This window comes from Accipiter gentilis, chromosome 28, assembly GCF_929443795.1.
Source record: "Accipiter gentilis chromosome 28, bAccGen1.1, whole genome shotgun sequence".
In the NCBI taxonomy this organism is placed as follows: Eukaryota; Metazoa; Chordata; class Aves; order Accipitriformes; family Accipitridae; genus Astur; species Astur gentilis.
Window position 1 is genome coordinate 16,229,882 of NC_064907.1, and position 22,866 is coordinate 16,252,747.

The 22,866-nt window shown below is 61.2% G+C and overlaps 1 protein-coding gene across 4 annotated transcripts in view; it reads left to right on the top strand.

The window, feature by feature from the left end:
• Positions 1-20,847: 20,847 nt before the first annotated feature.
• Positions 20,848-22,866, top strand: part of FGFR1 (fibroblast growth factor receptor 1) — a 28,424-nt gene continuing 26,405 nt past the window's right edge. Inside the window, exon 1 of one of the 4 annotated variants that reach the window (XM_049830898.1) lies at positions 20,848-20,867. Coding sequence is in view for 3 of the 4 variants with exons in the window: in XM_049830894.1 (XP_049686851.1) it covers positions 22,305-22,375 (71 nt within the window). In the remaining variant the exon portion in view is untranslated. Of the gene's footprint in view, positions 20,868-22,145; positions 22,376-22,866 lie in introns of those variants that run through there. The other 3 variants (XM_049830894.1, XM_049830897.1, XM_049830899.1) reach the window with 3 other exon arrangements.

The window sequence follows — 22,866 nt, forward strand, 5'->3', positions numbered from 1 at the left end:
GCCCCCACGGCCGCTCCGGGTTTGGCTGGCTGCTTCCCACTCCGGGAACTGTCGGCATCCGGAGCCAAGTGGCTGCTTCCCCAGTGCCCAGGCAGTGGCAGCATCTGCAGGGATGGGCTTGGCACCGCTGGAGCCTTTGTCCTGAAGAGGGAAAAGGCAAAGCACCCAGATTTAGAAAAAAAATAAATCTAGAGGAGACCAGGGGCTGTTATCTCTGCCCGAGATGAGCACGGCATGGCTGAAGGGTGGCAGGTTGTTCCTACAGAGAAACACCGGGGAAAGTGAGGCTGAGCATCTGCTAACCCAGTGAAAAGAAATGTAAGATGCTGAAAAATTATTCTGCCCATCAATCAGCTCTTCCTCAGCCTGCAGCCTCCACGCGGGTCCTCACCTCGTGGCTGCCGGCAGCAGCCTCTGGCCCATGACTCGGCTCCACCGAGACCTTCCCGACAGTGGGAGCCGTGTATGCGCAGCCTTCGATAAATCTTGCTAACGGATGGGCTGTGAAAGCCATTTCCAGGCTGCAATGCACAAGGAGCAGCAGCGAGTGTCCTCCTGGATGGACCCACACCCCCACGCCACTTGTTTTTGGGGGCCGCAGCCCCCACCCAGGCACCGCCGAGGGCTGCGTGAGCCACCAAAACCATCGGTGGCCACTTCAGAGCCACCGTGCCTCCCCATGGAAGTGTTTGTGCAAAGCCACAGTAACCAAAAGATAATTGCCGTGCCGTGCCGGGGGAAGCAGTGACACGGGCGCAGCGGCTCAGCCCAGCCAAGCCAGGGGGGAGAAGGGGGGGTCGTGGGGCATCCGAGCCGAGCCAAGGGTCTGGGGAAGCAGGATCCAGGGTGATCCAGTTGGCCAGCTACACGCCGGTGGCTCCTGGCACAGCAGGACGAGGAGTTTGCTGCAGGTTTGGCAGCAGCGAGAAGGCACCGAGATGTTTTCACGCAGAGCTGGCCTTTTTGTCAAAACAAAGCAGAACAGAAAATCTGCAGATTTTTTTACTGAAACCTCACATTCCCTCTCGCAGATAGAATTTCACTTTCTGGTTTGTTGTTTTTTAACCAGAATAACCTAAAACATTTCAGAAATGTGCTCCATAGCCCAGCCCCAGATGCCTACCAGCATCTTCACCCCAGCAGCCCCGGCCCCAGACCGCTCTTCCCCACCGCTTCCCACCGTGCTGGTGCGAGGGTGCAGCGGGGTATCGCGGCGTCCGGACTTGCCCTGCGCTCCAGATGCAACCGCAGTCTGCTGCAGCTGGAGAGAGCAGGACACGTCCCCGGGCAGTCCCCTCCTGCCCATCTAATATTTCCGTGGTCTTGCAATTGAGAGCAAAACCTCTCTCCTCTTCCCGCCACCGCTGGTTTCGGCATCGCTGCCAGAGCCGCTGCCGGCTTCGGTGCTCGGCACGCACCAGCTGGACCGGGACGAGCCGGGTGCCTGCGCCAGGCAGGACATCTCCACGGAGCCTGAGCCCGTTCCATCGCCTGCATAGCGCTGGGCACAGCAGGGGACGCTGCCTGCAGCACAGGGGGTCGTATTTGGGGTCTTTGCCACCCCCTCGGCGGCAGTGCTATTGGCAGCGCTATTCCCGGTCTACCTACTCCCCGGCTGGCAAAGCGCGCACGCTGCAGCTCGGTAATGGCGTTACTTCTCCTGAACGCCCCCGGTAATGGCGTTGCAGCAGGAGCCTTCATCAAACCCTGGAAGCTCAGACGGCCGCGCGGTGCCTGCGTGGCCTGACAAAAGAGGTGGGCAGAGGGGCCGGTCCCACGTTGGGCACTCCAATTGTCCCTCCAGCCACCAACACCGCTGCTCCCTGCTCTCCCCAGGCGTGGGAGGACCCTCCATCCTCGGCTTTTTTATACAACCTGGGGTCGAAACCCCCTAGGCAGCAGCCAGGTGCCTCCAGCCTTGTCACACCAGATGTAAACTTGGGCCATTGTCCCTTTAGGATGTTTGTCACCTAAAAATACCACCTGTGTTTTCCTTCAACGCTGTTGTAGTTTGTAATTGGTGCATATAAATATCTACATATATATATATATATATATACAGAAACACAGCTGAGCAGGATTGCTATTTAAAGCCCAGGCGAGGAGGAGGACCAGCGCCAAGCCCGTTTTTTAGGAACGGGGCATAGGTGCAAGCCGAGGACACAGACCCAGCGCGGTGGCTGCGCTCCAGGGTCACAGACCCATCGCCTGGCAAAAATAGGAGCGTACGTAGGGGTTGGAGGAAGTTTAAATAAACACCAGAGATGGCGCGGGGGGGAGCAGCCGAGTCCGGCTTTGCGGCACCTGCCCCGGCGAGGGGCAGAGCTGCGGGTAACCCCCTATCCCAGCTGCATCCGACGGGATCTCCCCCCAAGGGGCACAGCCACCCCAGTACCGCAGCACCCCAAAAGCCACGGGAGGATTGGGCTTGCGCAGCACCGGCCCCGGGAACGTTTAGCGTTAGCAAATGCTGAATGCCAGGACGTTGAGGGGGGGGGGGGGGGGGGGTCCCGGCAGCACCTGCTCTGCCCTTACACCTGGGCACAAAGGCAGCCACTGTGCCGGGAACGCGACACCCCCGCCAGCTGAGCCCCGTCCTCTCCGGGGATTTGCGCAACAGAAACCCCCGGACCCTGCCAAAGCCAACACAGGCTGCTGCCGCTGTGGGAAGAGGCAGAGCGGAGTTCAGAGCCTTCGCTCAGGCCCAAGTGCAAACCACCTCCTGCCAGTTCGGATGCCGTGGCTTTGGGGGTTTTTGCTTCCTCCCCACCATCGTTTGAGTCAGCCCTTTCTGCAGCGCACTGGGAGCAAAAAGCCTCCGCAAGCACCTCCGTGCGAAGCCACCGAGTTTCCCTTCGGTCCCACCCCCGGACCCCACGAGGACCCGAATGACCCTCCACGCCGAATCTGCCGTCCCTGCCCCGGGGACGATCAGCCGCGGCCCCCGTCCCGAACGGGCTCCCCTGGCCGGTGGAGGCAGCGATGGGGGGGACGGGGAGCCGCTGGCCGCCAGCCAGCAGAGCGTCTGGGCAAACGAGGAGCTGTGCTAACGAGTGCCGCGGCCCGGGTCCTGCGCATCATGGCCGTTCGAGAGGGCAGGGTGAGACGAGCGCTGGTTTTTGGCTGTGGTGCTCCACTCGCCGTGCAGTGCCGGGCTGCGGGGGCCGGACCCGCGCTCCCTGGGGCTGGAAATCGAGGAACGTCGTGCTCGCGATGCTCAGACCCCACACTGCTGCCTGAGCTGCACAGACGAGGGGACAAATGGCCTCACCTTTGCAGCCGAGGAATCAAACCCACTGCCCCGCACCCCGGGCCACCCCGGACCCCCCCAGCTGGGAAGCCCACGGCCAGCGCCACGTGGGATGCGGCTGCAGCATCCCGAGGTACCGCGTGTCCCTGCGCGATGCCGCAGTGCAGACGGACGAGACCTTGGGCTCTCCATCTTGCAACGCCTGCGGGCACCCCTGCTGTCGCCAAGCTCACCGGCTCGCAGCTATATAAACCCTGACCAGTGCTCCCAGTGCCCGGCTGCAGCGTGAATGTACCTGCCGCGGGCTCGGCCCCTCTCAGTCCCCAGGCAGCCACCACCCCCTGCTCGGGGCCAGCTGGCAGGTGACGATGCTGGGGCTTTGTCTCTGGCCTATGATGTTGCCCGTGATTTATAGGTCATTTTACAGCAGCTGTAAAGAGGCTGTAAATTATAGGAGGGGCATAAATTAGCCACGGACCCCTTTACTGGCCATAAAGATCTAAGGCCCACCACAGCTGCCTTTGGAGCTGGCACCCCGGGAGCATTCCCGAGGACAGCCAGGGGTGTCTTCAGCCAGGCCAGCGGGGCCGCGCCGAGTTATTTAGCACGCCTCAAATAAATGGGCCCTTTTATTCCAGCGGGGCTGCGGAGTCGGCGGGTGACAGGTGGGGAGGGGCCGGTGCGATGGGGGCAGCCCAGGGGGGGCTGGGGGCTCCCTGCCGAGTCTCAGACCTTCCCCCCTTGCTTTGTTGAGGGGGGGAAGACGGCACTCCGTCCACCCGAGGGGCCCTTGGTGCCGGGACCCCCAGCCCAGCCCCAGGTGGGTTTGATGGTCCAGCCCAGCGGCCGTCTGCCAAGATGCAGCGCGGGACGGTGTGCCGGGGGGTCGGGGGGGATTGCCTTTGGGCTCGCAGGTGGCTCTTTCTCCCAGCTGGCATCTCCAGGGTCCCTCTGCCCAGGGTGGGGAGAGCATCTTCCGCACCATGGGATGCCAGAGACCCTCCGGTCCCCAGCTATCCGTACCTCGGGTGGGCACGGTGGCTGCTGGCATGGACCCAGACACAGGCGGATGCACCCAGCACGGCCGCAGCCCTCCGAGCGCGGCAGGACCGCGGCGTTCTGGGTGCAGGCAGGGATGCAGGCAAGCTCCTGCGGCCGTCCCCGCTGCCTGCACCGGCTGCCTGCCCCGGCTCACAGTATGCGGGGGCTCTGTGGGGCAGCCCCACGTCCTTCTCTTAATGAGGGGGGTCAGCTCCTCATTTAGCTCCTGCAAGCCCTCGGCAGGCGCTGCCGCGGCCGCTGCCTCCCGTGCGGCGTGCCCTCCGCGCGGAGGCTCCGTGTGTGCCAAGTCCCCCAAATTCCTCCGCTGGCCGCCCTGCCCCAGCGGCAGTTGGTGCCCTGTTGTTCTCCGACGTGACCCTGGAGCACAAACAGCTTTGCAGCTCCTCGCCGTCCCGTTAATTACATTATGTCTAACGAGAAGGATCAGGCGGAAGGGATTAAACTTTGAATCTGCTTCTGCGGTCCCGGCGCACAGGAGAGAAAAGCAGCTTTATCCATTCAAAACGGGAGTCATTTTTCACACCAGCTCCAATCCCAGCGCTAATCTCCTTAGTTTACTGAGCCCGCTGTCAGCTCCGCACACAGGCAGGGCAGGCAGGATGCTCCCGGCCCCGGCCTCGGGGTCTTTTCTTCCTTATCCAGCTTTGTAGCCTGCCGGACAGTGATGGAGCTATGACGGGGCAGGCAGGGGACTTTGCAAGCCCTGCCCCAGTGCTCAGCGTGCTCAAGGGACAATTTCAGCGGCTTCTCCCCCGCCTCCGCTTGTGCCGCGCTACGCCGGTCACCACAGGACAAAACAGCACATCTGGGGAATTTCTGAGAGTTGCCAGTGGCTCAGCATTTCCTCCTGCCCAGGGCTGCAGCTGCTCGCCGCATGGCCGGAGCGCGGGAAGTACCGGTTTGGGATGAAGCCTGTTCGCAGGCATTTCAGGAAAGAGCTTCCAAGCACTGGGATCCATGCACACACAGTGCTAGTGGACCTCCCGGTCCCCAGGACCACCCGAAAGCCCGCGGCTGGGCACAGGGTGAGCCCCCATGGCTGAGGAGGGATGGAGCTGGGCAGGAAAGGCTGCAGAGCTCACACGGGTCCAGCAGGACCCAGCGCACCGCAGGCGATGCTGCAACCCCGGGCGGCTGCACCTCTGGCTGCCGTGGGAGCGCAGGGACACCGGGACAGGGTTTGGCTGTCACCACTGTTCCCAGCATCTGCTCCACGTTTTGGTCCCTCTGCAGCTTGCCAGGGCATCTTGGGGCACTGGTGGCTAGGCAGCCCTGCAGCCGGGCGAGCGAGCAGTGGAATGGGTGAGTCTGGAGAAGAAAAGCCCCCAGGCAGGACGGGCAGCCGTGGGAACGGGGCTCGCTAGCAGCTGTCCCCACGTGCCCTGTCACCCGAGGTGGCGCATCCTGAAGAGCTGTGGCCAGGAGGCCCGGGGGTGCATCCACAGGAAGGTTTGGGCCACTTGGCATCGGCAGGTTGTTACAACACACAAACAGGGAGATGATTGTCCAGGCTGGGAATTGCCCGGCTAGAGGGTAGGGATTGTTTTGCCCAGCAGCATTGTCAACCGGAGCGAGCCCCTCACACAGGCACCCCTCCAGGCTCTCGGGCTAGTGATTTGCATGATTATTCAGCATGAATTTGCCTTTGTTACTGAACAGGGCATAGCCAGGGGTCACCGTTTCTGAAGAGCTGCGGTGCCGCAGCCCGGCACGCAGAGCTGCCGGAGACGGGGCCGCAGCGGGTCAGCAAGCCGGGCAGACACCCCGCAGCAACGGGGTCGCCCCTCACGTCACTCAGGCTGCTGTGACGAGGGCGGTTTGCATTTTGAGAGGCTGGAGCATCACCTGCCTCCCCCACATGCAGCCCCGCACAGAGCCTGCATTTTGTCCTCTGCCCAAAATACCCAGGAAAGTGCTGGCTGGCCAGGCAGGACCGTGCAGGGCTCCCTCCCTGGCCAGGCTTGCCCTGCTCTCTCTTCCACCAGTGCATGCTGCTACACAAGCCGATGGCTTGACCACGAGCTCCCAGAGCCACTATGCTCCCTGGGGAATTTGGGCAGAGCCGTGCCGCCATGGCTGCTCGGTCGTCAGAGCCCTGCAGCGTGCCGGGGCGCTGGAACCAGTGCTTCAAGCCGGGCAGAGCCACGGACGGAGGGATGGTTTGCTGGGGGTAAGGGCTGCTCAAAAGCAGGGTCTTACGAGTCTCAGTTTAACGCTCAAGCTGAGATTTCCCAGTGCCAGGTTAGGCGTGGAGCCCTGCGGTAATTCCCTGATGGATAAGGGCAAGCGCAGCCCCAGGACTTGGTGATGTTTGCAGTCTGCATGGCAGACGCAGGTCCTCTGACGGGAGCAGAAAGACACCCCCAGGCAAAGGGCCCCCCTCAACGTACCAAATCCGACCCTGCAGCCGCCCGGCACGCTCTCCCTGCAAACGCCTGACCTTGAGGTCTCTCAGGAACAACAGGGAAAACCTTTGCCCCTGGGACGGGCACGGGGCTCAGCTCTGCACAGAGAGACCCTTGTGCTCCATGACGGTGCCTGGACCCGGCGGCAGCGGCTGCAGTGGTCACACTCCCAGCATGGGGACACGGCTGCAGAGGAGGACAGACACGGGGAGCTGCCCCGGGCGATGCGATCAGCTGGAGCTCAGCTCTGCAGAGCCGTCCCCAGTAGCTGCAGCACTGGGAACGGCGGGCGCAGCCACCGACCCCCCGGCCCGGAGCACAGCTGCCGTCCAGTGCTCGCTGCGAGACGGCAGCAGTAAATCTGGGCTCGTTGCTGGAGACCCCAAGGAGAGCATCTGCAGCTTGTTTTCAGCGTGAACTCCTGTAAAAAGGGCACTGTGCCTATAAATCCATCACAGGGAAGCTTCCGGGAAACCCGGTTCGGCTTCTGTTCCTCTAATTCCTCTCGCACAGAGCCCCTACTACTGCCAGCACAGAGGCAGGGCAAACTGAAGGGGCTTTACACATCGCATCTCTGCAGCCCGTCTGGCCAGGTCCCCCCAGTGTCACCTTCTCAGTGTTCAGCAGCGGGGACGGGAGCTCCCACCCTTTGGGCACCAAACCCCTCTGCACCAGCTCCCTGTGAGCCAGCCAGAAACCTCTGCCAGGGCCATCTTCTGAGCCAGGCTGTGCTGTGTCCTTTAGCACCGAACAGTTAAAAAAAGCTTTAAAGCCTTCTTGGAAATCACAGCCCATCAGCAAAGAGAAGGATAAATATTTAAAAGTCTAATATTGGTGGGTGAGCATACCAGAGGATACTTCCTACCCCTGCAGATTAAGCCCAAAGGAATTAATCAATAAGAGTCTAATTTAAGAAGCTTTTATGCCCCTGTGGAGCTCTTGCTCGCTCTCTCTCTATACCACTTGGCTACCCCAGCACTGCAGGTGCTTTTATAAGCTGCTGATAAGGCCCTGGGGAGGCTTGGTGACCGCTTCATCTCTGGCTGGAGGTACCCTGCTAAGCCATTCCCCTGCCTACCTGGGGACTGCCAGGGATGCTGCAGGCAAGGGCAGGGACATGGGGGGCCGGAGCTGTGTCTCGGGGATGCGGGAGCAAGCGTGCATCTTCTGCCACCCCTCCCAAGGGGTTAACCCTGCTCCTGAGTTTACATTCCTGTGTGATGGGAAATGTGATATGGCAGCCCCAGCCTCCTTACTGCTTGCCCTGCCCGCAGGAAACCCAGGGATGACAAGTCACGGCCGCAGCCAACGTGGGAGCTGTGGGATCCAGGGGCAGCCGGGCTCGTCCCTTGCTGGCCAGGGGATGGCAGGTCCCTGCCGTGGGAGAGGCAGCGGGGGTGCAGGGACCCCTCTTGGGGCTGGTGTGAGGACCATCCTTCCCCTTGGCTGAGAGCAAACCTCAGCTGCGTGGACACGTGCTGCAGCCCTGCCTGGTGGCTCTCCAGGCAGTGGTGGGTCTGGGCAGGTCTCCAAGGAGCTGGAGAAGGTGATGGGGAGAACGGGCTGTTGCAGAGGATGGGCTTGCTCGGGGCAGGGTGAGCAAGGCAGGAAGGGTTTTGAAAGCAGGTGGTGAAAGAAATGAGCTGGAAAAAAAAGAAACATAATCACCAGAGGCTCCTTCTAGCTTAATGCTCTTCAGTGAGCAGGGACAGTCTTTCTCCTTGCTGGAGGCACTCCTAGAAGGGTGCCTTTGGTCCCAGCCATGACCCTCAGATGTCTGTGGAGGTTTCCAGCACCCATGAACCCAAAGGAGCGCTTCCAACCCACAGGCTCCTGCGTGGGGCCGGGCTGCAGCCAGGGAAGGTGCAGAGCCGCTGCAGGAGCAGCGGGAGTGCGTGACCTGGGAGGTGCGCGGTGTAGGGCAGCTTGACGGGGGCTTGGTCCCGGAGAAGGGGCAGCCGTGGTGGGGGAGGACAGGCGTGCTCTGGCAGTGCTTGGGGAAGATGCTCTGGGCAGAGTGTGCGTCAGCCCAGTGGGAACACTGGCTCTTCTTCGGGAGTGATGCTCCTCCAGGGAGGGATGGAGAAGCTTGGCTGTTTGCAGAAGCGGGGAAAGGGCAACAGGAGCCCAGCGGTCCCGGATGGGAAGGCGAGAGGAGCTGTTTGCAATCTGGAGGGGGTTAGAGAGTTTAGGGTCTGTCTGTGGTTTGCTTTGCCTTCCTCCTCCTCCTGTTTCCAGAGTGTGGGAGGCATCTTCGTCCGGCCTCACCAGCAGCATCAGGCTCATGTGGGTTTGGCAAAGCAAGCGGGCACAGCTCTCTGCCCTGGTCTATAAATACAGCGGCTTCTCCGGGGCTGTCTAGACAGGAAGCAGCCTGCGAACTGGGAGAAAACTCCCTGTGTTAAAGGGGACCGGCAGCTTGTGCTGGGAGCCCAGGGAAACTTGGCTACCGAAATGCACAGGTGTGCCCAGGAAGCTCCTCTGAAAGGGGCTGCAGAGCCCGGGAGCCTGGTTGCTGCCAGGCTGCCTGGATGCAGTAAAGTCCTGGCCCTAGATCAGCTGGGCAGGAGCTGCTGCCCGAATCCCATGCCCTGCTGCCGCTGCAGGCAGCGCAGAGTTCCTCCTGCCCTCTGTGTCCCATACTTCAGGGCGCGAAGACTCCCAGAAAATTTCTTCTTCCTATATCTGGCAATGGGGAGAGCCCTGCAGCAAGCACCTTGCTTCCAAATCCAGGGGATCCAAGGCCCTGGATGAGGTGGAAGAGGATGGGGAGGCAGCGTGGCCATGCCATGGAGCACTTCCACCAGTGCAGCCGCAACCACCCCCTCCATCCCATCCCCAGGCCTTCCTCCCTCCCAGCCCAGCCGGCCCCTCTGCCTCCTGTCCTTACGCTGAGCTTTGCAAAGCAGCATGTGTGAGAGCAGCTCTAGGCAGTGGATCCACTGGATCCCTCACTCATCGGAGCCTGGGAAACAACACAAGGACCCAGCTGCTTGGGTCCTTCCTTCCAGGCTCTGAACTTGCTAGAGTTTGCTTTGCATTGCTTTCATTTTATACCCTTGCAGGGGAAAATCCTCATCCCGGTTGTTTTGTTCCTGGCTGTGGCTTTTTTCACTATAAATATCCAAGCATTGCTTGAAAGAAAAAACCAGCTCTAGGTAGTGGGAGAAAAATCATAGCCCATGGGTAATGACACATAATTACAGCCTTTCTCCTGATGAAAGGAGCTGCCATTGAGCTCCTAAATGACAGTGTGCAGAAAACGCTATTATCAGATTATCCTAGTGGCAGAATCTTTGCAGCAGCAAGGAGGCAAAACGCATCGCCCGTCCGGCCCTGGGGAGGAAGAGCAGGCAGCACCATCCTCGGCTCTAGCCTGCATGGGAGTGCGAGAGCCGGAGCTGCAGCCTTCCCAGGGAAAAAAATCCTGCAGCCGAACGGATCTCTGTGGCCGCACAGGCTGTTTGCTGCCCCTGGAAACTCGCACTGATCCCGCCAGCTCGAGGGACCTGTCCCAGTGTCCCCAGTTCCCAGCAAGGAGAGGGGATGCAGCAGCCCCCATGGGCCAGCACCCGGGCTGGGCTCTGCAGGGGTGCGATAAGAGAACTTGTCCTCGAGGGCCGGAGGAGATCTGCCCAAGTGATTTGTCTTTTGCTCTTTGCCTGTATCACTATAAATGCTGTAAATTATTGGCATTTGTTATCTGGAGCTTCCTCCTCCTGCTAAGGCAAGATAACAGCCAGAGGAGGCTGCTGTTATTATTGTGATCAACTTCAGCACCTTTATCTACCCCTGGAGATCTTTTGGGCCTGATCCAAGGATAGCAGGAGACTTTCTCAGGGTGGAGAGCCAACGGGACGGGCAGTGCCCTGTCCCTGCCCCGGCTCTTGAGATAGCGGCTGTCCTGGGTCAGCATCAGCATACCTTGATTTCAAGTCACCAGGGCAGCCGGTGCCCACCAGAGAGCCCAGTCCCTTTTCCCCCTCACAGGGAGCGAACCCAGGGTTGAACCGCCCTGTCCCCAGGTCTCTGAGCCTGCCCGGGTGTGCCGACACTTCCCTGTAGCCTGAGCAGCCTCGGGATGAGTAGAGCGTCAGTGCAGCTAATGGGAAGTGCTGGGTATCCCCTGGGACAGCTTATTAAACATCACAGCCCTGCGAAAGAGCCTGGCTGGAACAGTGTGACATTCATACACCAGCTCAGCTTCAGTGCAAGAGGGGCAATGTCAAACAAACGTAATTAATTTCCCTCTGCAAATCAATCGGGGGCCAGAAGTCAAGCCCGCCTGGTACAGGAGATACACTGCAGTGAATAATTGTCCTCGTGGACGGGTGATCCATGCCGCGCTTCTGAGGGCGTGCTGCTCGCCTCCAAGCAAATTAAAGAGCCTCCCCCTTGGGCTGACGGCAAGACAAGGCTGCAGGCCCTCCGCGATGGATTATCTGCCACAGTGAGTTACTGTGGGGCTGAACCGCCTGCCAGAGCTGCTCAGGGCACTTCCCCGGTGATGAGCCCAGGTTGCGTGAACCAAACCCGGCAGATCTTTCTCGGGCGACAGGTTTCTCGGATGGATGGTTTGGTCCTTCACCTCCTTCACCTGGCGGCTCTAACAGAAGTGCAGCAGGGGGAAGGCTGCACCTTTGTCCCGGGAGTGCCCAAGGGGATGCAGAGCACTGAGCATCCTTGGCCCCCACCTCCCCTCTCCCCCTGCCCCACGCAGCCCTGGGGGAGCCCGGGGTGGCAGTGGGAGCCTGTCCTGGAGGGCCACCAGTCTGGGGACGCGCCTAACTGCTGGCCTGGCTGCAAACACCGCTGTGCAACTGTCTGCCCCAATTGTTGTCTGCAGACAATAAAATATCATGTGATGTCTTAATGAGCTCCTTGGTATTTGACAATTGCAGGGTAGCAGAGCTCACTGCCCTGGCTGGAGGGGCTGGACCCTGCCCGGCTCCCGGCACTGGTTTCTCCGTGAGCAGTCGCTGTGAAGCGGCTCAGTGTGGGAGGCCAGGAGGAATTGCTCTGCCCGAGCTGGGGGAAGGCTCCATGGGGGACCCGGCTGGCCAGGACCCTCAGCCCTGTCTGCCCTGGCTCTGCCCTGCGAGGGCACGTCGTGGGCGGGGGCAGAGAATTCTTATCAGCTGCGCTTTAAAACAAGATACCGCACTTATGTCCGGGAAGTGGCAAAAAAAAGCTGGGTTCGGGCCCTTTGAAGGCAAGGCAAGATGGCTTTGGCGTTTTCCTCTCCCTGGCTAAGCTTGCTCGATACCGCTCTTGCTTGGTCTCTGAAATGCCGCGTCTGTGGGCAGACCCCAGTGTGACGGTGGGTGTCCTGAGCATCTCTGGCCCTGGAGCTGGTCCTCTCCTCTGCAAGTGAGTTGATGCTTGGGCAGTTTATCAGGCAGGGGCTTCCGAAGGATGCATTTCCCTTCATCACCATCAGAAGAGCAGCCAAGTAGCAGCAGATGGGTGGATATTACAGTGCCGTTGAGATGCAACCAAGGAAGGAAAAAGCCAGTTTGGGTTGATGCTGATAGCAGAGAAACCTCTGAGCAAGGAGAGTGCTGGGGAGCCAGCCTGCGGCCCTGCTGCCAGTGCTTTGCCCATGCCAAGGCTTCTACCCCGGCACAGCAGCATCCCAGAGACGCTGTTCCCAGGCAGGCGTGGTGTGGGCCGGGACGGGGCCGCATGCAGCCAAGCGATGCTGCCACGGGCGCCGACCCGGCCTGGCTGGGCAGCCGAAGTCCAGCTGAGCACCGGCAGCGCCTGTAGCCGCAGCCAGAGCCACTAATAATGCTTTATTGAGGTGGACTGGAGAGGCAAGAGAGGGGGCTTCCTGTAAAAGGCAGCATTTTGCTTCCAAATCATGCCCGGGAGCTGATGCATTATCCCTGGTGTTGCTGATTTTCATGTGTTGCATTTCCCTGGGAAAGCTGGTGTTTTGAGAGCTCCCTGCAGGGTCCTGCCGGCCGGTGGCAGGGTGGCCTGGCCGGCTGCTGGCTCTCGAGAGGGGCTCGACTTTTTTGAAGCGGCATAGGCAAGCTATGTCCATGCATCCCGGCTGCCGACCGGCAAGCCGCTGGCCTTGGGGCAGTACGCTGAGCTGTTCTCCGTGACTCAAACGTTCCGGCAAGCTGTTTGCCAAGGTCAGATAATGCACCTGGAAATCTCTGCAGAGCGCTGAGCAAACCCTTCTGCTCGGCCGGGAGGAGAGAGCCGGGGAAAGGCAACGGTCGTGCCTTGGGGATCAGGAAAGAGGGTGGCACAGGCACAGCCTGCCCTCGGCGCTGGCTCCCGTCCGGGAAGGGACAGGGTCGTCCCGCCTGAACCCCGGGGTCGGACTGCATCCCACGGCACAGCCGTTAAGGCGAGCGCACGCTTGTGCGAGCTCGGCGCTCGCCGCGGCGGGGCTGGTGCACGTCCCGCGGGGAGCAGCGCCCGCGCACATGTGGGCTCTGCCGTTCTCACACGGGCTCGAAGCCACAAGCCAGCCAGCTGCCTGCAAGGAGCCCCGCACCCTGATGTGCTCCGGCCTTTTCAGGGAGAGACGGGAGCTGACAAAGTCTTTGTCAGTCAGATCTGTCAGGGAAAGCTCTTTGTTCTTCAGCATTTGCTCTTGCCTCCCCCTCTCCAAACCTAAACTAGATGCATCTGCTTTTGTTTTCTAAATGCAGAATTAGGGACTGAAAAGAGCCCCTTTGTAGTGGGGAGGAGGGGAGAGCTGCAGATCTTTAACTGGGAACGCAAGGTCAGGGGGGAGCTGCTCTATTGTGCTGGGACTCTCCTCCTCCAGCTCAGCCCTTTCTGTGCCCCCTCTTCACACTCCGGTTTCCACTGGAACCACTGTGGAGATGTGGGGAAACCCGCCTGGGCGGGCAAGGGAGGGTGGGCTGCTCCCCCAGTCCCAGCCCCAGTGCAGGGGCTATGCTGGTGCCCACTGTCATCACCACTGTTCCCATGCCCGACCGCAGGGATGGTGTAGATTCGCCCAGTGGTGGGTTTTGCTGCTTCTCGGTGCTGCAGCTGGGAGCTGGAGCGTGGATGTGGGCGGCAAAGGAAGGGCACCCCACGGCCTTGGGCTGGCGAGCAGAGGTGGGCAACCTGACGGTGTTGAGCGTGTGGATGTGCACACGTGGAGCCTGGAGGGCAATATATATGGGCACACCTATGTGTGACCCTTTGCAGGGATGTAGATGGGACGGTGCACGTCCCTGCGGGCAGGGTACGAGGGTGCGTGCAGGCCGGCAGGTACATCCCCTGCCCCACGCTCCATCCCGTGCTGTGGGAGGAAGGAGAGCTTGCAGGGAGGCTGTGAAAGCTGCAGGTTCTGGGAGCAAAGTCCCCGGGGAGCTGCTCCCCAAACACCTTTGTTCCTCCACAGCCAAGACAAAACCCTGCAAGCCCTGGCCTTGTAAGCCTCTTTCTTCTCTGGTTCTTTTCTGTGTCAAGGCAGCTCTGTAGCACGCCTCCCCCTTCCCAGCCACCTCTCTGCCGCTCTCTCAAGGAGGTGGATGACCGAGACACAGCCGCCAGCCCGGGGCAGGACCGAATGTGGAGGCAGGGTCTGGACCACGGCTGCGCACCGGCCATCCCAAGGCCAGGAACCCCTCTGCTGCGATGCAGACCTTCCCCTGCAACAGAGGGGACGCCTCGCCATCCTGTCCGTGCCAGCCTGCTGTGGGTCTTACCACCTCCTGGCTTTCGGCAGCAGCTGGTTCACTCTCCCAGGCAGAAAGAATTACTTTTTAATTGAGAACCTGCTGCTCCCACATTAGGAAAAATGTTCATCGGCAACACAGGAAAACCCCCAGGCTCAGCCCAGGGAACCACAGCACTCTTTGGAGGAGGCAGTGGTGTGACCAGGGAGCAGGGGAGCCGCAGCGGGACAGCCCAGTGCCCCTTTCTTTGCCAGCCCGGTGGCATGGCCTCCTCTGTCTTCCTCGGCCTGGCCTGGACAGGGCGATCCCACGGGAGCGAGCTGCCCATAGGGTTTGAAATGGGATTTGCTAAACCAGTGCAAAGCCCCGGCTAAGTGCTCTGATTTCCACGACAGAGTTGAGCACCACGCAGTACCCGATGGCACGGTAAACCTCCCCAGCTGAGCGGAACCTGCGCCTTTGATGATGCTCCCCACTGGCTGGTGCTCACAGGCTGTCGTGGGGATTTGCCTGACACACGGTAAGTTGTTCAGCTGTTGCGGTAACTGAGACCTACTTTAAGTTTTTCTTAATCCTGTTCTTGATTATCTGCAGCTAAACTGAAACAAGCCCAGGTTCATGTGAAATTAGCATCTGCGTTGCCTCGAAATTGCATCACCAGTGCAAATGCCAGTGTGGAAGAGCCCAGCACATCGCTCCCCACCTCCCCCAGTCCAGGAGAAGGGCACGGACCAGCAGGACGTGGTGCTGCCTGGTGCTGCCAAAGCACAGCCCCCAGCCCTCTGCCCATCCCTGTGAGTACAGGCAGGCAGTGAGCTCCAGCTTGGTCCTTGGGGCCCTGTTGCTCTTCAGTCTCAGCCATGGCCCTCAGCAGTCCCCCATCCACTCTGGGGGAGCATTCATCTCCCTGTCCATCCTGGAGGACCTGTTCATGCTCCGTTTATGCCACCAGATGGTGACAGCTCGTGGTCACTCCTGCGCTGAGCCCCGATGCGATGCTGAGGCCAGGGATGCAGCTGAATCCTCAAACCTCCTGGGAGCAAGGGATGGTTTTCCCCATTTTCTGCCATTTGCAAACACCTTTACTTAAAAAGGCCCAAGAAATGGTATCCTGTTGATGCAGTCAAGCAGAAAACCATCCCCAAGGAACAGCAGCAGCAGAGGTGCAAGCCCGTCCCCCTTCTATCGCGAGGTGTTATGGTGCAATCCCGTAAGGTCCATTTCTGGGCCAACATTGACAACCCTGGCACAAAAGGAGGAACGGCTGCTCTGGAGGAGAGCAGGACCAGGAGGTGCTGTGCAGGGGAGCTCCCCCAGTTCGTGGGGGTGCCCCAGCCGGTCCCCCAGCAGCTTTGCTACCAGGGCACCTTCGGCACAAAGCGGCCTGGCTCCCGGCTGTTGGGCGATGAGGGGAGACGAAAGCAGGGGTGGGGGTGAGCAGCTGCCCGGGACACCCCAAAGGTGCATGGGGTGAGTTGTGCTTGTGGGGGGCTGGGGTCGGCTCTGCTTCCCTGCTGTCCTCGAAACGCTCCCCATGTTCAGCTTGCTGGGAGAATAGCATCCCAGCAGGTGTGTTATCTTCCCCCCTTCTCCCTGTTCACACATCTGTCATCCTGGAAAGAAAATATTCAGTGGGTCTTGGCATGGCCAGCTGAACAGTTGCCTGAACAGGCAAGAGGCTGCTTCTGAAGATGGATGCCCAGCATTTGGTTCAAATATAGCTCTGGTGATTGACAGGGCTAATTCAGCCTGTCCTCTTCCCTGTTATAACTTAATCACTTACACATTGCCTCGCACAGGTCTTTCACTGCCAGCCAGAGACATCTTCATTCTGGGATGCCCTGACTTGGAGTCTGACTCGAGGCTGCTCCTGTACTAGTGCTTCCTGCACGGAGGCTGAACCGCCCGGCACCATCCGTGTCACCCCGAGCTGGTCCAGCTTTTGGGGGAGCTTGTCTGAGCCGCGCAAACTGGGGAGCTCTGCGGTGGGCTCCCACGTCGGACAGTACAGCAGACAGGCTGGCTACACTGGTGTGGCAAAATCCCACTCTGCCCTTCGGCTCGGGAACCCAGCCCAGTCCCAACTGAGACCGAGCAGAAGGCGCACGTGCTGCCTGTGCAGGTAGGGAGTTTTGGGGGTGCTCCGAGTTAGAGCTGCCGCGTTCCTGCTCCGAACCTCGGGGATAGGTTGCCCGATGCACTCAGCTGGGAAGGGCAGAGGCTGCAGCAGCAGTGGCTCCTGGCTGGCTCCTGGGCAGGATTTGGGTCTGGCGACCCTTTGAATATCCGCTCACAGAAAGTGGGTACCCCGGGCCCTTGCTTTGCAGAAAAGCTGGGCTGGGAGCTCCGGGCTGCCCGGAGCTCTGCCCGCACTTGCTGCCTGCGTGCTGCTGCCTCTGGGCTGGGTGCCGGGTGGGGAGAACAGTGGGGTGCAGCGGTCCCTTCTCCCCTGCCCACACCACGGTGACCGAGGTTTCCCCGCTGCGACGGAGATCTCGCAGCGGAGGCGAGCATCCCGCGGGCGGCAGGGCGAACGCCTAGCTTCTCCCAAACCTGGGCCGATTTCGGGGCCGCAACCGCCCGCAGAACCCCGCGGGGATCCCCGGGACCCCAATACCGGCGGGAGGCTGCCGGCAGCGCAGCCCCGGGGGTGACTACAAGCCCCATCAGGCCGCTGAGGAGGAGGAGGAGGAGGAGGAGGAGGAGGAGGAGGAGGGTGGGAGGAAGGCAGGCGGGGGAGGAGCCGGGAGGAGGCGGCGGGGCGGTGCGGGAGCGGCTCAGTCCGGCGGCGGCGGGCGCACGGCGGGGACGCGGCGGAGCGGGGCAGCGGCAACAACGGCAGCGGCGGCCGTCGGGGCGGTCGCGGCTCCGGGAGCGCCTCCCGCCGCCACCTCGGGGCCGGCCCCGACCATGGGGCGGCCGCTGTAAACGCGGCGGCGGCGGGGCTGCGCCTCTCGCCCCGGCCGGGGCTCCCCCTCCATTGTTCCCGGGAGCGGCGGGCACCGCGCCGCCGCCGCCGCCAGCGGGGCTCCGGTGAGTACCGCCGCCGCGCTCCGGTCGGGGCTAACCGGGACCGGGACCGCGGAGGGGAAGGGGGACGGTGGGGCAGCGCTTTGTGCTCCCCGCGGCTGGCGGCGGGGGGGCCCGATCCGGGACCGGGGGCCCCGATCCGGGACCGGGGGCCGTCCCCGTCCCGCGGGGCTCCGCCACCGCCGGACCCCCCAACCCCTTTTTCTCCCCTGCACCCCCCCGGTGTGCCCGTTTGGGGGGTGGCTCGACGGCCGGGGGGGGGGGGGGAAGCCTCAGCTTTGCGGACACGGGGGCCGTCCGGTGTGGTTGTGGTGGGGGGGCCCCCGGTTTGCAGCCCCCGGTTTGCAGCCGCTCGGCGGGCGGCAGTTTTGAAACGCGGCGGGGCCGAGCCCGTCCTTGGGGCAGAGCCGAGGTTGGAAACCTCCCCGCAGCCCCCGGCCCCGGGGTGGGCTGGGGCCCGGTTGCGGGGGGGCCCGGCTGGGGGTTGTTTTCCGAGTTGCCGCCTCGTCCCTTATTCCCAAAAAGTTCCCAAGCGGGAGCCTCGCGGCTTCCAGAAAGAGATGGAAAAGGAGCTGCGTTTGGTTTTGTTGAAGATTTCGGATCCTGGGGCGTTGCGGCGGTCACCGAGGACGGAGGTGCTCGGAATAACGCGGTCCTGGAGTTTACGTTTCCCTTTGTGTTTGCGAGCTGCCCGCGGGGAAGTGGGGGGCTCCGAGACCCTCCTTTATCCAAACTCTTTGCGGGTCTCTGGGAATCGCTCGCGTTCGTCCATGGCGAACGCGCGGGGAGCGCGGCGTGGCGGCCGACTACGCGTGCGATACCCAGTTAATCTGCTGGGCCGACGTGCGCAGCCCTCGGCACCGCGGTGGGTTTCGGGGGGCGTTTTCGGTTGCGGCGTTTGGGATTTTGGCCGTTGGGGCCGTGAGCCGCGGTCGCAGCCAGCTGGCCTTGTGCAAGGAAGGAGCAGAGCGTGTCCACGTTCAGGTTACACCGAGGAGCAGCGAAGCCGCCTCACGATTCCCTTCTCTGCCCGGATTGTTGAGTTACTGCCCCGTGTCTTGAGTGTCGCGGCTGACTGGTGCAGCTTCCTTCCCGTCAATGTTTAAACCTTAACGGTGCGGTTCGCCCAACTGCTTGCCTTAATAAAACAGACAGGCTCGGAGGCTGCTGCTCTGCTGCCAGGGTCCCAGCCAGAGTAAAATTGGGATTTGTGTTCAGGCGGAGGCGGTGATTTGCTCTGGCTGGAGATCTCTGGGTGCTGACCAGCTGGATGCGAGTGTACGTGCGGGGGCGTGGGGGGGGGGGGCAGCCACCCTGCCCAGCCCTGGGGATGCTGCAGGAGCGTGGACCCCGTAGACCCCTGCTCTGGCTAGCAGCCATTTTCCCCCACACAGGAGCGCTTCCTCCCTTAATCTCTGTGGTGGCTGGCATGCACTGTTGCCTTTTCGTTGTGTTGCTCAGAGAGGATTAAAATAAATAGTCCCTGCCCTGGTGGGGCGAAGGCAGGAGCGGCACCGTTGCAAAAGCAGCCCGTGTGCGCGTTCGTTGGCTCCGGGCTTTGCTGCGCGGGAGGTGCCTGCCCCAGGCGTGCTGGGAAGGAGCCCAGGTTGCTTTGAGGTGTGAACTGGAGCTCCTTGTTTATTTATCTACCTAAAAACATAAACCGACCTAGGGAGCTGTATTGCCCCCAGCCCCAGCTGGTTTCCCTCTGTTGCTCTGGCCCCCCAAACCCTGGCCGCTAGAAGGGGCCACTCGACTGGGGCTGGGTCGCGGATGCTCATCCCATCCCAGCAATTCAGCTTTCTCCCCCATTGGGGACCTTCTGCTTCTGGGCACGAAGGCAAAGGCGAACAGTTGAGGATATGTTTGCTGGAGAAGTGTGTGTCCTTCGCCTCCCAGCAGCTTTCCTCGGAGGAGCTGAATGTAGTGAAGACCCCATCCAGCCCTCTCCCAGGCTGGATAACAGGCCTCTGCCTCTTCCAGGTGATGGCAGGCTGTGGTTGTGTCCCAGTGTCCCTGTCCTCCACCAGTCCCCTCCCAGAACAGTCGGTGGTACCAACCGGGTGGAGGTTTGTGGGTATCAATGGATGCTCTGCAGGTCTGAAAATCAAGCCCTTGGGTAGGGATCCCTGAATTTGAGGATGCTTCTGAAACTGAACTGGTTTTACAGACATCTGTGGATGAAGCTGGGCCTTTCCCCATCCCTCCTGCCCCACGTGCCAATCTCCCTCACCACTGGATGCCCACAGCGTGCAGTGAACTCAGCGGTTAGAGATACCCTGGTAGCTGTAAGGCCTCACGGCACATATGGCTGGGAAGGGTTAACACAGTATGTGTGCTGCACAGTTGGATATTTATTTTTCCAAGCATGCGTCTGCTTTAAGCATTATAGTTTTTCCCTATAGTTACATTTGCAGTTGTGTTTGCTTTTTATTTCAGCAAATACTTAGTTCCTGACCTGAGCCGCAGGCTGGGGCAAGGAGCGCTGGGCGAGGGAAAGGCTTTTTCTCCGTGTCACCCGCAAATTTTGCCTTTGGCGTGCCCTTCTTCCCCAAGGGCGCCTGGAGGGCTGCTTGTGTTGAGCCTCAGAGAAAAATTGAGTCTCCTTTCCTTGTTTTGGAGCTGGAGGGCATCTGTGCCAGGCAAGGTCTCCCGCTGGAAGTCACCACCTCTCCACCCCGAGGGACGCGCGGCCCTGAGCTGGCTGCAGCCCCCCCCCCACGGTTCTCCTGAAGCCTTGCAGACCTGGGAGCCGAGCTCAGCCTCTTCTCCCTGTTGTATTTGGCCTTGCCCTGTTGTTTTTCTGCCTCCTGCGTTACACGCCGGTTGCTGGCGCCGAGGCACCCCGGTGCTCGCCTGCCTCCGGGACGCTCTGACGTGGTGGATGCTGCACGGGCCAGCTCTGCTCCGATGGGATGGCGGCGGCTGCGTGAGCGGAGGCCAAGCTGCCCCGATCCAGAGCCACCCAGTCCCACGGAGCCGACCGGGGAGATCAGATCCAGGGCTCCCCTGCGGGACGGCACAGCATCGCGGGAAACCCCAGGCTGAGCCTGGGCTCCGACCTCCTCCGGGTGCCGCAGCCGGGCACCCTGCTCCAGCACCGGCTCCTGCTTTTGGCACCTTGAATGCATTCCTGGGGATGAGCTGTGGGACTGGAAGGGGCTTCCCTGCTACACTCAGCTCACAAATGTTCAGCACAGGCTGCCGCCTGAGCATGGAAGGTCCCATTCTTGTGCCGTGTCCCCCGGACAGCTCAGCCTGGTGACTCATGGGCGTGGGAGAGGCGAGAGGCAAAAGTGCAGCCCTCGGGGTCCCCGAGGACAACAGGGGACACAGGTTGCAAGAGGCTGCTTCTCCTGAACGCACGGCTGTACGAAGGCTGCACGAGAGCATCTTCCCCGACGCGCGGGCATCTTCCCCGACGCGCGGGCGTGTGGGGACCGTGCGCCCCGGGAGGGTGCTCAGGTGGGCACAGGGGTGTCCGTCACCGCTCCGAAATAGCTCCGTGGGTGTAATGGCCAGTTGTAATTGCAGCCTCGCAGGCAGGTCTCTGAGGGGCAGTTAGCCCTGGCTCCTGTCTTACTGCTTCCATTTTTAGTTGTTTGAATCCACCCCTGAGCAGTAAATTGCAGTGTGCCGGGGCCGTGGGGAGCGGGGACGGTGCCCGGCAGGAGCCGGCGACCCACCCTGCTCGAGCTGCCGTCCTCCCGAGCATACGGTTTCCTGTTGGGATTTATATAAAAGCCATATAAACACGGAGAAGACCCATGCCGTTGTTTGCACAGGTAGGAGCACTCCCCCCCGCTTTCTCGCCTCCTTGCCGAGTGGGTGCAGAGGAGCCCCGGGGGGGGCAGGGGCAGGCTCCGGGGCTCCCTTTTCTCCTGGGAAGGAGGGAAGAGTCTTTGCTGGCTCTTCCCTCCAGCATCCACTCCTCTCCGAACACCAGGATTTCCTAGGGTGCTGCTGAGCAGGCAGGATGCTTGGTTTGACCCCCATGTGCAGGATGCGTCCCTGCCCTACACCTGTCTGCCTTTTAGCAAAGCCGTAGCTGCTGCGACCTCCCTTTCTTCCCCGGGGAGCCGAGCATCGAGCATCGTGCACTCCCTCTGGATCTTGGCACGCGTCCTTCCCTCCCTCCCTCTCCCTCCCAGTGACTCTCCCGGAAGCGGGGCAGTTCTTCGCTGCCGAGCGATCCGTATGCCATGGAAATATGCTGCTGTCGAGCCCCTGAATCAGCTGGAAGGCGCTCGCTCTGAGGTGTATCTGGAGAAGGGCTTTGCTGTGCGCCGAGCCAGCACTGACTCATTTTTCAGGAACTGCCATTTCTGGAGGCGCTGCGCTCCCCTCCCTCCATCCCTCCATCTCTCCCTCCCCTCGGCGCGGGGCCGGCTCTGGAGGCCCACGCAGACGCTCCGCATTAGGGCATGTTCCGGGGAGCATGTGCTGTCGATAAACAAAACCACTTAGAGACAGAAAATAATTTCCAGAAATACCAGAAGACTTTTTTTTTTTTTTTTTTCCACGAAGAATTCCACCTCCCCCTTCCAAACCCTGATAAATTGTTAACATTCAATAACTATTTTAAAGCGCGCTGCCTGGCGCCTGGGAGCGCTGGCGCTTGGAGATAACGCCGGTGTTTGCTGGGTGCTGCTTTTCCCTGCCCGACCGCTTGTGTCAATACTTTGAGTCCCAAATGCTCCTGCGCCGGCCAGAGCCAGAGCAGTTGGGGCAGGGAGAAGGCAGCCAGAGCCCCCAGACCTGCACCTTGGCTGGGTTTTCTTGGGGTGCAGAGGCTGTTCAGGGGGTCTGAGCTCCCCGGTGTTAAACAGGAGCCCTGTGGGGCTGGCTCTGGCGGCTGCTCAGCCCATCCGCAGGGAAAATCCAGTGCTTCAGGCAAGGGGAATGAAAGGTCTCGCTCCCTCGCTGGAACAGGAGAGGCAGCGGCCAGGGTGTCCGGAGCTCCGACGGACCGAGTGCGTGGGGAAGATGAGTAGCGGCTTATTACTCACTACAATTATTACTCACTGTTTTTAACAGCACATACTTTAAACGGGCGCCTTATGGCAAAAGCAAGTGCTTGTTCACATGGCAGGTTGGGAACGGCTCGGCGCAGGGCTTTGGGAAGCGTCAGTCGGTCGGGAAAGGAACGGGGTGAGCTCGGGATACTCAGCAAGGGCTACGGGGCACGGAGGAACGGCTGCGCCCCGGGGAGGTGCTCCGGCCTCTGGCTGCCGGAGCCTAGAGGAGGGTTTCGGCGATGGTATCATCCTGTCCACGCCCTGGTCCTTGCGCTTCTCCCGGAGCATCTGCCGCCAGCAGCACCCTGGCCGGAGCAGCACGGCCGTGCTCGGGTTGTGCAATTAACTGGGCAGGGATCTCGCCGGCGAGCTTTTCGGCAAAGCTCAGTGGGACAATTTGACGGCGGCCAGTGTCAGGACCTCCGTCCCAGGCTTCTGCGGAGCTG